General features: G+C 39.1%; 1 protein-coding gene across 1 annotated transcript in view; it reads left to right on the top strand.

Moving 5' to 3' along the window:
- Window positions 1–17,500, top strand: part of atrnl1a (attractin-like 1a) — a 347,237-nt gene that overhangs the window by 288,059 nt on the left and 41,678 nt on the right. The window contains exon 28 of the mRNA XM_033980189.2: window positions 853–945. Within this exon, the coding sequence (XP_033836080.1) occupies window positions 853–945 (93 nt within the window). The remainder of the gene's footprint in view (window positions 1–852; window positions 946–17,500) is intronic.

The following is a 17,500-nucleotide window of genomic DNA, read 5'->3' as shown; positions in this document are numbered from 1 at the left end:
CAGCTCCTCATCTCTGTAAATGCTGTTCATATGCCAAAGTATTCATAGTCATTTGTGTTGGGCGTTTCTTAAAGATCATTTGACTCATTTTGTAATTCTGCAAACTTTTGAGAGCACCAGGGATGTTTTTTTGGTCTTTCAACTAGAACCAGCCCAACATCACTGTGAAAAAATCTACAAATAATCTAAACTGTACCCTGTACCTTTGTTAACCGAAAAAGTATCTAGTGATGTTTATTGTTCCCTATATGCATTTGACAAATACAGTTTTTATAGTTTGAAAGTCAAATCTCTCCTAATGGTGTCCACTGCACAGTTTTGGTTCATCTTAAGACTGTTGGATGTCCCACTGCACAACATGAAGAATTTAAATGGTAGAAATGGTCAAAGTTTTTCGATGCAAATATCAGGCTGTAGTCTCCTTCTGGTAAAGTCACAGAAGTTGTAGCGGTCAGATGAGACTAGCGCTACATGCTACTGATGCTTTTACACCTGCTCACATGTTTGACAGAGATTGTTCATAGACGTAGTGAGAGGAGGTCTCACTCTGCGACCAAAATGATTTATCTTTAAGGATTGTTTACTTTCCAGGGAAGGTTTTCATGATGCAGTAACCAAAGAAGAAGAAACTATAGGGAGTAGTGTCTGGGAGGCAGTTGAGCCGTGAAGCACTGGTTATTCTGGGAAACACCAAGGATAACATTTAGTGAAATCACAGTGAAATTATAATTACAGTAAAATTAAATAAAATCCGGATTTGCCTGTTGAGCAGAGCGCCTCAGTCCTTCTCCCTCACACTCAGGTCCCTGCCTCTTCTCTCCTTCACACTCATCTCTCTCTTGTGTCTTACAGGCACTGATGAGGGAGCGGCAGCAGATGGCAAGCCGCCCCTTCGCTTCGGTCGCTGTGGCGCTGGAGGTGGGCGAGGACCAGGAGGAGGTACAGGTCAGCACAGGGATGCACCCACGCTCAAAACAAACACACCCACTGCAGGAAAACAGGCGACACCAAAGTCATAATCTTGAATTTTAAAATGCTCTTTACATTTTACATTATAAAGTGTGATTTCCAGTAATATTGTACAGTTATCCACACTTGTCCCTCTGTCTCCGGTCCCATGTTAGACAGTCACACAGCAAATAAGGCTAACTTTAAGGCAGGTCTACTCTTTAGATTATGGTATTCTAATTATGCAGTAATATAGAAGGAGACTTGCCACTTGAGGTACTGTAGTTGAAGGTAAAAGGTGTTGAAACACAAGCCTGACCATGTTCACTGTGGTCATTCACTATGTTTACCTGCATGCTAAGAAAACCAAATAACTAGCCTAGTAAATTTAATATTTTTCTAAACACATGTAAACCCAGGACCTACGATTTGAGGTGTCGTGAATCTGATCTCAGAGATACCAATTACACATCTGGACAAGCTGGATCTAACCTTCATCTAACCTTCAGAATTTCACTTGGGGGGCCTTGCAACTTCAGTCCCACTCGGGCTAAACTATTGTCTATTCACATTCCACAACATCTGCACTAAATGTATCTGTTATATCCACAAACAAAGAAGTACAAAGACATTTATAGAGACTGAGAACACCAACAGACAAGCTAGAATACTTTTCAGATTATCATCCAGAGTGGGCAGAAGATGTTGAATATTTTAGACATTGGTCCTTTTTTCTAGTGAATTTTAATGTATTCCAAGTGGCTTAAGTGTGATTTATTGATTCTGTATTATAAATGATGAGGTCGTGCCACACTAGACCCCTAAACATGCTCTAGGATATGAATACATCAACATAACAATGTATGTATTCATTATAAATATTATAGAGGCTCACCATCATTATAATGCGATTATGCACTGCCATAGGACCTTTTACTTCATGATAACGTTGTGTTCAATAAATACAGGAAACTTCAACTAAACATGTAAATAATTAGCTAGAGATTAATATGTGTATAATATGCATGCAAAATACACAAATACATATGTGCAACTCATTAATTCATTAATGAAAACGCAAGTGAAAAATAGCTTCTCTCATTATTAACAGTAACCTGAAATAAATATCACAGGGGCTAAAAACATTGCAATTTCTGCAGAAACAATGAGTGAAACACTAAACTCTGTTAATCTGAGGTGAGATACATTTTATTTGTAAATACTAGCCAGCCAATGAGCTCCTTCATTTCACGTGCATCACTGAAATAAACAAATCAGATAACACGATCACATTTGACCAGGATCGAGAAGCAACAGAGGGCACAGGGACCAGACCGATATCCATCAGCATACAGAACTGCACAGAGACATCAGACTAGATTTACCAGGCAATATAATTGCAGCTTTCTGCTCAAATGACTGTGTTCTGCCTCCAGTGGCCTCTGCAACTATTTGTAGTTGGTGACGTCACAAGACACTGCCCCGATTACAGCCAGGTGTTTCTAATTACAAACACCTGGCTCTGGGGGCGGAGACTGAAGTGGTGCATTTCTGTTAGACCAATCACACTGTTCCTTATACCTCCAGACCCCACTCCGCCTCACTCCCCCCTTTAGTCCTCAAGGTATGTCCCAGTTTAGCTGCTCTATTTGAAACGTAGTTAAGGGCGGAGTTTATGTGTTTAGTCACGCCCAGAACCCCAACATCCTTCTACCACCTGTCAAAGTACTGTCTTATGAGAAAAATTACAACTGTTTTAATCAAGATGTTATCGAACAGTGATTATTCTAATATAATTACCATGTCATCTCTTTATGATAATTGAAGCGATAGTGGGACCTCTTTTGAGAAACACAAAGTCCACAGAGCCTCATGGACTCATTCAGATGCTTTCACCACAAAGCTATTTGCGTACCATCATTTCGCCAAAATTAGCTTGTTTTTATATTTTGTATTTCCCATCATGCAGACAGTACGTGCCAAAAGGATATGAATTTGCAGCAATAAACACATCCTTTTTGTGTAATATTTTATCGCTAAGTGCTCCCTGTGGACCATGCTGCTTGTGTAGACGCTAGTGTTTGCACAGCCCGCGGTTCTGTTTGTTTGTGAAGGTGAGAGACAATGGGCCAGAACTGTGTCTACACTCAAGGTTAATGAGACGCCACATCTGCTGCACAAGCTAAGACGCGGCTAAGCCAACGCTAGCTCGGGCTTCATGTGCTGTTCTGAGCATGTGCAGACGGGAAAGAGGAGGAGGAGGGGGTTGATTGCACAGATAAAGTCATCATGGGCTCATTTCACGCCATGTTCAGAGCGCAATGGAGAATAGGACACCTGTAGCACAGCCTGATGTGTGGTGTGAAGGGTAAAATACAGGAGGAGGTAAACAAACATGGTGGAGGAAAGATTTGATCATTTCGTAGTGCAGTCAGTTTGAATTTAAGTAGGCTCAGATTGCAGCTTTGTTGCTCATAGCGATGTGGCAATATCAATATCAAATTTTGTGAGAGCATTATTGTGGGAAGAAGCATCACTATTTTATGATTATTGATGAAAGTGATTATAATAGAGAAAAAAAAGAAGAAAGCCCTCTCTGCTTGTGGATATCCAAAATGGGCCTTCAATAGATAGAGATAGAGAGCTAAAAAACAGGACAACAGGGAATCTGAACCTAGAAGGAAAGATGTAACTATTCCTTACACAGCGGGTGTGACTGAAAAACTTCAGAGAATTTCCAGACAGTTGGAGATTATGGTCTATTTTAAAACTACAAACACTTTAAGACAGAAACTGGTTCACCCAAAGGACAAAACGGTGAGCCATAAATAAAGTAATGTAGTCTACTCCATTCAGTTTAGTTAAAAGCGCACTGAGCGTTACACTGGAGAAACTAAACAGCCACTTCATAAGAGAATGTACCAACACCGTCGTGAGAGCTGCTCTGGACCCCAGTCTGCTGTACATCTCCATCTCAAAGACACCAACCACTCCTTTGAAGATAGTGAGGTACAGATCTTAGCCAGAGAAAAGAAATGGTGTGAGGAGTTAAAGAAGCTATTTTTGTTAGGAAAGACAGTTCTTCCTTAAAACAGGAATGGAGCCCTGAGACATAATCTCTCTCCGATCTATAATTCCATTCTCAGACCCAAGGTAAACAAAAGAAACAAAAGAGAACAATAGTACAAGCTAGTAGGGTCATTAAAGGTTGGATAGGGCCATTCAAACAATAGCTGTTTACAGTTTCAGTGTAGTTAGATCCTTCTTTGAGATAGATGTAAGGCAATTTGACCACAAATAAATAAAGACATTAATAATAATAATCATAATCATCATCATAATCATAATCATACAGTATGGTTTTATTACAGAAGCATTTCAGTTGGTCTCTGTCAGTGGGTAAAACTCATCCCCTCCACCATTCAAGACTAATATTACATAGCTAATCCTATTCTCTGTCTCTATCTATCTATCTATGTATCTATCGTTATGCATATACCATATACACAGACAAATCAAACACTGAGCATTAACTGCTTTTAGATGCTGTTGTTCTGTTGGTTTCCTCTGGCCTGGCTCTGCAGAAGAGTGAGGGAAGGGTCCAATCTACGTTCCTACTATTACCTACAGTCATGAGTTTTGGATCATCACCAAAACAGTGGCCCAGTGAGCATACTTCCATGGTTGGGTGCATCCGTAGTAGTAGAACGTGGAGTTTGGTTACCAGGGATGAGCTCGGAGTATAGCCCCTGCTCCTCCATAAGTCCATCCAAGGTCTTTCTCGTTTGAATAGCATTAATATGAATCATTATAATTTCTGTATTTTCATCAGCCTCCTCTTGTTCTCCATCTCTACATCTGTTCTTCATGTCACAGCTCCTCTCCTCCTCCACCGTCTTCATCGTAAATCCATAACTCCTCTTCGCCGTCCATAAAAGCAGCGCGATGCCTCGTAAAGCTGACGAATCCCCCAGAATCCCCCTCTCCTCTCCCCTGCTTTCACAACGCTACTCCGATCAGAACAGATCAATTTCATATCCGCACTTTTAATGAGGCATATTTATTCCTCGATTGCGGGCTTAACGTGCTGTGGGCGGGTAGGAGGGGTGGGAGGGGGGGGTGTGGGAGGTTGTACGGATGGAAAGGCGAGGAATGGAGCAGATAAAGAATATTTACGAGCCTCGCGGGAGAACTGGCATGTGTGGGGAACAGGCTATGTAGCTGTAGGCAGTACTGCAGGTTTCTAGGAGGTGATTTACAGGTAGAAAAGTGCAGGCTGCTATCACGGTGGTATAAGAATCCTGGTGTTTACATGTACTTCCTGTGTCTTTCTGGGCTTCTGCTCCTTTCTCTGTTGCTCTTCAATGACAGCGCTGCACGGTTTCTGGCATGAATTTGGAATTACAATAATTACACTATACAATAAAGGTAGCCCGGGTAGCTAGTTCTTGGAAGCTTTTGTGAGCGTGGCTGTCACTGTGGCGTCTCGAACAAAACTGTATTATTTTCGCGTTTTCAGTAGAGAGATGCAAAAGCAACATCAACAGTGAGGAGCACGTTTATGCCTTAAGACCATATTAATAAAAGAAAAGTGTTTTGGTCAGCAAGGAGTCACATGGCACTGTTTAACCAATGGAAATTCTGTAAAATATGCACCCGTCCCACATGTGTTTGCTTATAACAGCGTTCTCTACAAATAAATAAATAATGAATTACGTGATCTAGGCTTAAATTTCTTGCTGATAGTCGAAACCGTTCAGCAGCAACTCTACAGCAAAGATAACATAGCCTAAAACATTCCATTCATGTATTTTTGTGGATTATTAATTGCCCCTTGTAGGTTAAAAGTTACGTTCAGTTGCTGGTGAGAGTGGTGTCGTGTGTGCGCTCTCGTTACTGTCATTTGTTAAGTGTGTACTCACAGTCTCTCTGTATCAAGCAGACTCTTGACATGTAGTGTGGACCCTCTACAACATCTCTCCTGTTTGTGTCCCCAGATTTGCAGCTGCAGCGCATACACAAGGCTCCTCATCTGCATATAGTCTCTCTAAAATCTCCCTTCACGCTACCTGTTATTCCAGTGCTATTGATACTTTGCAATGGTGTTCTACATGTATGTCTATGATGGAATGTTCAGCAGTTACCATGGTTACACAATGCACACATTAGCATACGCTGCCCAAAAAAAAGTTTTAAAATAGTCTGAAAACTCAGGAAAAATTCAAAAAAAGATTTAAATGCAATAGTAGCTCAGTTGGTAGAGTGTTTGTCCACTGATCTGAAGGTTGGAGGTTCAACTCTTGCTCTCGACATAAAAAAAAAAAAAACATTGTTGGCTGAGCGGTCAGATCTACTGATCCACAGGTTGGTGGGGTGATTCTAGCTCACACAGATGAATGCTGTCGTTGTGTCCCTGGGCAAGACACTTAACCCACCTCGCCCTCAGTGTCTGCGTACACTGGTGTATGAATGGGTGAGTGGTTCCTTATTGTAAAGTGCTTTGAGTGCCTTGAAGGTGGAAAAGCGCTATATAAAAATGTGACCATTCACCATAAACAACACAGCCTGTGATCAATATAAACATTCGTGTTTGGTTTTTTTCCAAGTGTTTGATTTTCAACAAAAAAGTGAGCGTGAGTAATGGAAAAACTGTTGGCTAATGCTAACCTGACAAAAATCTTTAGAAACGTGTGAGAGATTTCTTTACCAGTACAAATCATCTCAGCTCTTTATGGTCAGATTGTGTTAAAATAAAGCTCAGATAAACTTGAGTAACACTTCAGACAGAGTAGTCCCTGCAGTTAGCATCACACCCAGAGAGGATATTAGCTGCAAAGTATCAATAGACAACAAAACCTCCTTATCTGGCAGTGTTCTTGCCTCTATAAGAGTGATGTATAATAAAAGACATCCACAGGTGTTGCACAAAAGCTCTACTCTACATCACAAAGGCCTGGTTCAACTATAACTCTGTGTTGTGTGAGTTTGTGTACATGTCTCACACATCATTTTGCTCTGCTCGTGTTGGAGAGAGGCTGAGGGCTCAGTGACAGCTCGCGGCTCCCTTACCCTCTTATTAACTCCATAACTCACTACTATGTACTCTACCATCTCGCTGCATGTTTACCCTCCAAACCACAGCCTTTGTACCTCCATCAGTGTGCAGGGCCTAATGCCATCTGAACACCTGCAGGGCTCTTTGTGCTTTATGAGATTAGATATTAATGATTCACTTGTTTGAATAATAGTGCAGAGTCAGTGCTGGTGTGTGGATTTTTCTATATTTTCCGCAGGGGTGTGTGAGAGCTCTCTGGATGAATTAGAAATGTAGATGTTATTTATTTATTTTATTTTTTATTTTTTTCCAATACATGCACCATAGGTAAAATCCTCCAGGTAAAGTAGTCCCGATCAAGACTAACTCAAGATCTGGAGATAGGTGCTCCTGACATGTTTAACCCAAAGAAAACTGAAGGCTGGGTCAAATTAACAGAATGGATTTTCCTCATGAGGGACTGATGAAGTATACCATAAAAAGTGCATTACTTTTAATTCTGAATATCTGTAGATAATCATTTGTGTAGCGATGTCGTCCACACCAGGTGGTAAATAATGACTCAATAAACTAAGATAACATCTGGACAAAATCAAGTCTATACCAGGACTAAACCAGGTCTAAAGCAGGACTAACCCAGGTCTAAAGCAGGACTAAACCATGCCTAAAGCAAAACTTAACCAGGTGTATACTAAGACTAAATCAGGTGTATGCCATGACCAAACCAGGACTAAAGCCGGACTAAACCAGGTCTAAAGCAGGATTAAACAGGGCCAACATCATTATAAAACCAGACCTAAACCAGTTCTAACCCAAAGCTAAACCGGCATAGACCCGTTGTAGATGTGTTGAGGACAGAGCCAGGAGTAAATCAGGACACAGGCTATAGAGGTGCCTAAGCATCATGCTGGGAGAGGGTTTCTTCCAGACGACTGGAAGGTATAAGAAAAGACTTCCCACAGGTCAGCACACATGGGGTCAGTAATCACAGGGGCCTCTAGCAGCTTCTCTCACAGAAGGGAGGGGCAGAGGGACTCATGTACACTGGGCTTTTGCAGCTCTTGGATTTGAGTGTACACAGTCCAATCACAGCACACAGCAGACTGCAGGGCCCTCAGCTGAGCAAACAGCCTCTGCTCTCTGTGATGTGTGTGGGGCTTTATACTCCCCAGAGTCATTCAGTCTACTGATCCAGGGTCAGTTTAATCATCAAACATAAGGGTGAAGAGAACTCTCCTCTCTCCTCTACCTGTGAGTGACCATGCTACTGACCCCATGAGTAATGACCAAACTCTACAGAACTTTACTGCTTTACAAAATGCAGGTGTTCTTCCTCTGGCACAGATCTTCTCACACAAACATTGCTGGTGTTCTCCTGATACAGACATTACAGGTGTTCTCCTGATACAGACATTACAGGTGTTCTCCTGATACAGACATTACAGGTGTTCTCCTGGCACAGACCCTGCAGGTGTTCTCTCTTGATACAGACATTGCAGGTGTTTTCTTGATACAGACACTGCAAGTCTTCTCTTGGCACAGACCATGCAGGAATTGTTCAGATACAGACCCTGCAGATGTTCTTATGGCACAGAGTTTGCAGGTGTTAGTCTCCTGTTTCAGACTCTGCAGGTGTTCTTATGGCACAAACCCTGTTTGCTCTCTCGACTGGGTGCAATCTGGCGGCTGCTCTCTTCACCTTGTGCAGGTGAAGGTGACACTAATTAACAGAAAGGATTAGAACAAAAAAACAAACCAAACACCTGTGAGAAAATAATTTGCTGCAATAAGTTTTATTTTCATAATTTGTCTGACTTTTGCAGCATTCATTTTAAAAAGAAGTCTCCTTTGTCATATGAAGAATTAGTTTAGTTTATGTTTTGTTGACTTTGTGAAGGAGACGACTTTAATACAGTGTGTTATTCGTGGTTGATTTGCTGCTTCTTGAATGAATCATGGCAAAGGTGAAACTCATTACACTTATTAGGACTTTGCGCTGGCAACACACACACACACACACACACACACCCACTCACATCATGTTTCTATGCTTCTTAGGGACATTATTTTGACATTAATTTCCTGATGATCCTAAACTTAACCTAAACCCTAAATTTAACCAAACCCTAACCTTAACCTAAACTCTAACCTTAACCTATTTTAACCCATTTAAACCACATATATATAGTATGTAGCGTATTTTCATCCAGGATATTTTCAAGCCTCTCGGTCATTAGGAGTACTGTACATTTCTCCTGCATGGTTGAAATATAATGAGCTGAAAAAGTACTGTCTAAAGAACTTGTTGATTGGTCAGTTCTGGCTCGAGTTATGTTCCTGGGCAGAGATGAAATCATCAATCAAAATTACCTCCAGTTTGTCAATAGTATTATTCATTTTTGATAATTAATATTGATTATTATTTTAAACAAAGCTGGAGACAGGTCAGAATACTATGGTTGAATTTGCTGTTTAACTGATTAGATCAGATTACAGATGTGTTGATCTGGTTTATGGTTAATATCTGTATCCACATGAAACAAAAACTGGTACAAAAACACTGAATGAAATCATATATAATTTATCAAATTATCATATTATAAGAAATAATCTAACAACAAACTCTGGGACCAGAGCAACAAAACTACTCTTAAATTAGCTGAAACTATTTGTTAAAAAGCATTCAAGGTATTAGACAAAAAGTCCACTAATTCTTATTACTGACAAATACAAATTTCTTAATGGGGACAACACGATCAAATGTGCCAATTTCATTTTGGTATACAAAGTTTTTAACAATGTGGCTCCACCTCTTTTAAAGGAGTTTGTGAAAAGAAATTCAAACCGGACAATAAGAGCAAGGTCTAGAGGTGACTGCTCTGTAGCTTGTAGGAAAAGTGCTTTTGGTTATGGAGCAGCTCAGACGTGGAACACACTGCTGCTCGTTTATGAAATCTCAACACTGACAGCATCTAAAGCTTTAAAACACTGGTACGTCACCATGTGGGACTAAATTACAGTTTTATATTGAGGGGGTGTTGGTTTACATTTTAACTTCTGACTCCAAATTGTGTGTATAGTGAGTGCGTTGTGTGTATAGTGAGTGCGTTGTGTGTATAGTGAGTGCGTTGTGTGTATAGTGAGTGCGTTGTGTGTATAGTGAGTGCGTTGTGTGTATAGTGAGTATAGTAGTATAGTGAGTGACTATTATCTTTACATATTTACATTTTTAATTGTTCATTAATATGTGCTGTTCCTTTACAAATAAATAAAAACTAAAATAAATAAACATCTTCTTATAAATTATTTTATTTTTTCATTATTATTTTATTTTATTTTATTTTATTATTTATTTTTTCAAAACTTCAGAAAGTGGTGCCATTATTCAACCCTAAAGATCCCACTGTTAAAGAACTTAAATCCCTATTAGTATGACATGTTTGTGGAGCCAGTCCCAAACAAATAATCATAAGAATTAACATTTGTAGATCATAAGTCTGAAGATAAGTTTGAACTGTGAATCTATTTACAGTTATTTACTCCCCTGCCCTCCATCTGAAATTATAATCAAATATTAGAACATGAACCCAACCCAGCCTCCTGCAGACTGTAAACCGCCTAAAGCCCATAGTCATTGGGATTGGCTCCAGTCGCTTCCACCCGTCTCGTCTCAGAGACAGATGAAAGCATGGCGTCCTCACAGTTTTATAACATACTGTGTCCAGATGTAATTCATTGTGCACCAGTGTGAGTGTGTCCATTGTCTTCAGTCATTTCTTCAAACACATTTAACCCCACACGGTTTCACAGAGGCGGCACTTTACGAGCGGTTTGTGTCTTATTGTGTGTGTGTGTCATGTGTTTTACTCCTTGTATCTGTGGGAGACACATGTTTGGCCTCACAGCTGTGAAAAACCTCTTGTCCTTTGCACCTTGGAATAAACCTGAGATGTATTTGAGAATAATAACTGTTCAAGTCTGTAATCCAATTTTCATAAACATAATAATCTAACACAAACTCTGTTACTTTGTTAAATCTGGAGTACCAAAGGTCATTGTTGTAAATCTACTTTTTCCCTCATAAACTCTATTCTCACAGGATTAGTTTTATCTATGGTCCCCTGGTAAACTAATAATTACAAATGTCATCTGTGTTTCTAGTCCATGTCCATGTCTGTAAAAATGTCTGTAAATATTTCTCTGAATTTGACCTACAGTAATTCTACAAACTCAGCCTCCCTCAGGTAATTCTACTCCCGTACAACACTCATGTCGGTGAATTGACCTGTTTTCTGTCCGTCCTTTTTCTGCATTGAAGCTAATAGTGATTGAATATGTCTCTACCGCCATGGGCCATATTGTAATTTAGTTATTGTTCTGTCAACAATAAAAACAACATAAAACAAACTGCTGTAAATATGTGACCCGGAAGTAAACCATGCTGCTGGCCTGGACCAGCACCGTGGAGCCTCAAGAGAAAATTTGGATGTTTTTGGTACAAAGTTTGTAAAGTTTGATTGGAGGGGCCATATGGCATGAACAGATTAACAAAGAGAGAGACTGCAGCGTTTGATGCTACAGAGCAGGTGTGATCTGCTAAAAAACAATAGTAAAATAAAAGCTATGTTGACAATATGATTAATTAAAATGTTCTCGTCTTTGGTGTGTTTATCAGTCAGTTCAGTATCTGCACAGTGTCAGACCTCGAAGTCTCCAAATGAAAACCTGGTTCACTCAGATTTTCACTGCAGAAGTTTTTTGCGTGGTGGTTTCTAGCGCTTCTGTGACGTGTCTTTGGTCTATGGACTTTGAGTGTGCAGTATTTAAGTACACAGACTGTAGCATGTGCAGAGACTGTGTTATAGTTGCAGTTTTTTGTTTTGCAAGTGCAAAGTGTTTGAAATGATAGTTAAGTCTTAAAAATGGATATAAGGTTGTGCCAATGTGAACTGAGTAGTTGCTCATTGAGTAACAAGTTTATGTGCCGAAATGTAAACTTTAGTCTCCGAAACTGTAAATGTTTATTTTAATTGATCAATTACCAGTGTTTTTATTGCCAAAACATATTTTTTGTTTTAGTGATGTTTCCATGGAGATTGATTTGTGTTTCATACCATTTTTGTGGAAGATTTCAGGTAAAAAAGGCTTCGAACCCTCCTCTTAAAAACATACATATCTCCTCTGACTGAAGTTGTGCCTCAGAAAGTGCATTAGAACTCAAACACATAGAACATTGCATTTTATCTTCTAATATCACTTGAAAGTTGCATTTTGTTCCCATCTTGTATTTCCTCTGCTTTTCTTGGTGAATGTATGAAGCGTCTGAAAAAGGCCGGACTATTTAAATATGACATTAACGTCAGGCTCAGAGTGTTGGTATTTTCAAATATCAGCGTTTGTTTTTGACACGTCTTAGAGAAGCCCAGCAGCGAGTGATGTTTTTAAAGCACTAAACTGCAGTCCGCTGTGCTGCTCAAACGGAGTGGTGCTGAGGAGAGAGAGCAGTGAGGGCTTTGAATACGAGCGTGGGACATCTGCTGCATCGTGTACACATGTGAGATTGCATTTGTTTAAGCTGCTAGGCTTTCAGAGGTAATTCAGTGTTTTGACCTTTGAACCATCTTATAAAGGTGTCAAAAGTCAACACTTGCTTACTCAAAGTTGTATTTTGATTAATTCGTGCATGCATTTCACTGATCCCCTATATCCACCCACGTGTCTGTATTTACCTGTGACTATGGAGTTCAATGGTCCAGTTTGAACATCAGTCTTGTTCCAAATTTTCCATTTATTTTCCCCATAGACTTTTTGATAAATTCAAATATTAAGAGTGGTAAGTAATAACAATGAAATTTGAAGTCCACAAACCACACATAAAACGCAAAATCCAGTTAAACGATTTAATAAGTTGGCGATTTATAAAGTTTCAAAAACAGAATTTACATACATTTATAAGTCTTGTGGTCATTAGTTACCACTTAGCTGATTAGCCCTGAGCAAGTTTTCAAACTTTTGTTTTATAATTAGGGCCCAAGCACAAATGCAACTCACATTCACGCAAGAGCCCTAGTGTATTTGTACAATTTGGAGTAAACAATCAAGCAGTAATCAATAATGTATAGACAATTAAGTGGTATCAAACATTTGAGTTCAGTGGACAGGCATTTTGACATATTTGCCACATGCTAATTTGTATTTTTTGAGACTTTCCATTGTATGTTCCACTGCAGGGACCCCCAATGATACAAAAAATAAATAAACAAATGAATGAATGAATGAATGAATGAATGAATGAATACATGAATAAAACTAATGTGTGGGACAAAACAAGAGTATTAGATTAAAAGGTTATTATTATAATAAAAACCTTAATAGTGAAGCAGGATAAGTGTGTTCCAGAGGATTGGTTCACCTGCTCTGAGTACACAAAGGAAGAACCAGAGGAGAACACTACAGTTTCAGAGCCACAAGCTGCACCCATCAATTGTGGTATTATGAGGTATTGCAATATGAAGAGGTAGAGATCCAGGCTCCAGCTGTCCCTCCAGCTACAAACACCACCTAAAAGAAAATGAACAAAGCTGAGAAGGTCGATGATATTGACATGACCTACAATGACCCAGGTGATGAACATGACCATTTCCATGATTATAAGGATGTGTCTGCAAGAGAGAAAGGCCAAAGTGAAGAATGTGACAGCTGTTTCAACCAACCCCAGGAACAAAAATGTCAAATATTCAGAAGACTACGAGGATGAACAACAACGGGCATTAGGCCTGAAGGACTGCATCCAGTTTGATCTGCTGAAATGCAATTAAAGATATGAGCATTATATGAGATTCATGTTGAGTTATTTAAGTATTTTACAGAATGTGTTTTATGTTGCTGATTTTACATTAAGAGTTATTCAGGGTTTTGAAATTATAGTATTGTGACAACACTAATTCTTTGTACATAAGTACAAATGTATGTAAGTAATTATGAGAATATGCATACACAATTACACAGCACCATCCAAATAGTGCTACATAACAGTACCATTCTGCTGCGCGTGGCATTTCATTACTTCACAAGAATGCAATGTTTGGCTCTGCACAAATTGCAGTAATGGCCCTCGTAGTTTCATTATTACAGTGGATGTTGTGGACGTAGTAGTACTATTTATAGCAGTTATTGCAGTAGTAATAGAAATACTGGTATCTTGTCAGCAGAGGTTGTGGTATGTGAAGTAGTATAATAATAATTATGTTGAAAATGGAATTACTAACACGCTTTAAAGGTGCACTAAGATTTCTGGTAGAAGGTCCACTATCCTCTGCTTAACGCAACAATAAAAAATACCTGGAATTAAATTAATTCTAGATATAGGAAAGATTCTAGGCAAATATGTGTGATTGTAATGGGGACTACTGCATATTAGCAGCCATCAACAGGCAGTGCTAGTTCAAATGTGAAGCTGACACAGATGACCTGAGAACTTCTTATTTATACATTCTTGTCTCCTTAATACGCCTGGGTGGGGCAGACATTTTGACATATTTGCCCCATTTTGATGTGCAGAGACCTTCCATTGTATTTTCCACTGCAGGGGGCACCTAATGATACAAAAAATAAAACTATTATATGAGATTCATGTTGAGTGATTTAAGTATTTTACAGAATGTGTTTTATGTTGCTGATTATACATCAAGAGTTATCCAGAGTTTTGTGGACTTGTGAAAGAATTTACAGAGAAGCTCTTCATCACGAGGAACAATGTCAGGACATATCTGATGTCAAAGGCTCTTTAAAGTGTCAGGCTGTGGTCACTGCAGCGTTGTGGCATTTGAATGTTTTAATGACCTTAACACAATGATGTGTAAATTTAACTTTTATCTTTATCCTGCAAAGTTAAAATGGGATGGAAACATTTTGTTTATCATAAACAAATTAAATTTGATACACAGAGCATTTATGTCATACTGAACAAACAAGCCACTGAAGACCACGTCCTGTCTGCACCCATTTTGCATAGCCTTAAAAACATCAATGGAAATCCTCAGGGCGTGGTCTTAAGGCGCGCCTAATGATGAGGCCATTTTAAAAATATCTCTGTAACTTTTGCAAACACCGTTGGTTATAGGCAAACCCAATATAGTGTTTTGGTATGTTGATATCCTGGATAAAATTATATGCGTATTAAAATTCTGTCTTTACAAATGGCTCAAGCGCCCCCTGCAAAGTCAAACTTTTCCAGAAACATTTATTTCCAACCAGAAATTTTGATTGACATGGGTGGATTGAAAGACAGGGTTGATAGGCAGCTGTCCCGCTGAAATGTGCCCTTCCATGGTTGCAAGGGCCCTTTGTCACTGCTTGTAGTTTTAAGTTTTATTTATTCTTTTTTTTTTTTAGAAAGTCTATGGTAAAAATGAATGAGATTTTACTTGTGGTGACTGTGGAGCTCCATTCAAAAAATCACTGTGCAATGGCACTATGAAGTCTCTAGTTTTGCAGAGGAAATCTATGGCCCTTGTTCTATTATCAAGCAGTTATACATCAATAAAAACATGAAAAAAAAGCATTATACTTTTTTTTTTTTTTTGGCCAGGACCCCTTAAAATATAAGTGTGTTTTTTGTTTTTTTTTTCAGCTCGTTGAATGTGATGAAGAGGCAGATATTAGTAACATAATATTTTCATATAAAACATCCAAAAGGTAATTTCACCTGAGCCTGATCGTTTTTATTAATGACTAGGCCTTGGAGCTCACTATATCTGAACAAAATTCCTCCCTCCTGGTCTGTGCACCGTGTGGTGAGGGGGCAGCTCAGGTTCAGCTGACTCAGCAAACCCTCCTCCTGCTCTTTTTCTCTTGCCAAGTCCAGACACCACAGGTCAATGGGATTTTTTATTTGCTATTTACTCCTATCAGATTTCATTTTTCTCCTTTAATAATAATACTACTACTATTTTACATAACACAATTCTGACTTGGAATACATATTAATACACATTTCCAAAACCTTCGACCTGCTGGGTTTCAGGTGACATCACAACTCTAAAGACCAATACTATAAAACATCATTGTGGTATCAGTATCGAGTATTGAGTCTATTCCTTAGTAGCGAAATGGAGTTTGAAATTTTAGTCTGTACATGAGCGGAGTGTATTAGCCTGTATCCTGATCTTCATTATAGCCTTTTCTCCTCTTTTGTCTGTCTCTTGCCTCTTAATGATCAGTGCATCTTGTGTTCCCGGATCAATCCTCTTCCTCTCCTCCTCCTCCTCTTCTCTTCTTCTGAATTCAGACTAAAAGCATCCACTGATGGCGGCCTCAGGAGCTTTGTTAGGTGAGGTTTTCCTGGGATATGTAGTTCAGGCATTTGTGTTAGCGCTGGGGGCTAGCACATTAATCTTTGTGAGAGTAATGGTGAGGACTGGACGCGTTCGGATGTGATCAATAAACTGTGTAGTGCCTGGGATTAACTCTTCGGTTCCATTTGAGTCGAAAATAGCCACCATGTTTAAAGGCGCACTGTGTAACTTTGCTCGAAGACACCTGCTTGTTTCTATTTCTGGGGATGTTACAGTGTTTTGTGCCATTTTGAGGACGGTTGACCATTCAAAATATATACAGTAATTTATATATAACACATGATTTCATATTTTGCAGCGATAAAACTCTGGGGGTGTTCTGCATGTATGTGTTTGACGGAATGTTCAGCAGTTACCGTGGTGATCACAAGTCTGAAAACTCACGAAACAATAGAGCGTGGATTTAAACAATACGTTTTCAGGAGCTTGATCAATATGAGCATCCAAGGTCCTGTTTAGGTGTTTGATTTGTAATACAAAAGGTAAGAGTAGCGAACTGAAAAACGGATGGGTAATGCTAGCTAAGTTGTGACGGTAATTGTATGTGTGAGAGACTTTTGAGAGCACAAATCATTTTACCTGCTGTAGTTCCAGATAAGTCATCTTTTCTGGTCAGATTGTGTAAAAAAAAAAAGATTAGATTAAAGTCTAATGCCTTTTCAGACAGAGCAGTGCCTACAGTTAGCTTTATTATACCTCCAGAGAATGTTGATGACATCAGCTGCAAAGCCCAACAAGCCCAACAAAATCTCTGTAAACTGAGAATATATGAACTGAGAATATATTAATAATCCAATTTAGATTAAAAAAAAAAAAAACAATAGACCCGTGTAGTTTTAAGGGGCTGTTACATCTCTCTGGAGACAGGCAAGGCAAGTTTATTTGAATAGCACAATCTGCACAAAAATAATTCAAAATAGGGCTGGGAATCACAGGGTCCCTCACAATTCAACACGATACACAATCCTTTCCTCACAATACCATACGATACATGCGAAAATCTATATATTGCATGTAATATATCGCTTTTTTAAGAATCAAATACAGTTTAAAGGTCCTATATTACACAAAATTAACTCTTGTGATCTTTTAGCCATGTTTGAATGTTGTTCCCTCGTCAAAAACATATCTGGAGTTGTGA

The sequence above is a fragment of the Periophthalmus magnuspinnatus genome, chromosome 15, assembly GCF_009829125.3.
Source record: "Periophthalmus magnuspinnatus isolate fPerMag1 chromosome 15, fPerMag1.2.pri, whole genome shotgun sequence".
Classification (NCBI taxonomy): domain Eukaryota; kingdom Metazoa; phylum Chordata; class Actinopteri; order Gobiiformes; family Gobiidae; genus Periophthalmus; species Periophthalmus magnuspinnatus.
Note: the sequence above shows the minus strand (reverse complement) of the source record. Positions and strands in the feature narration are given on the sequence as shown.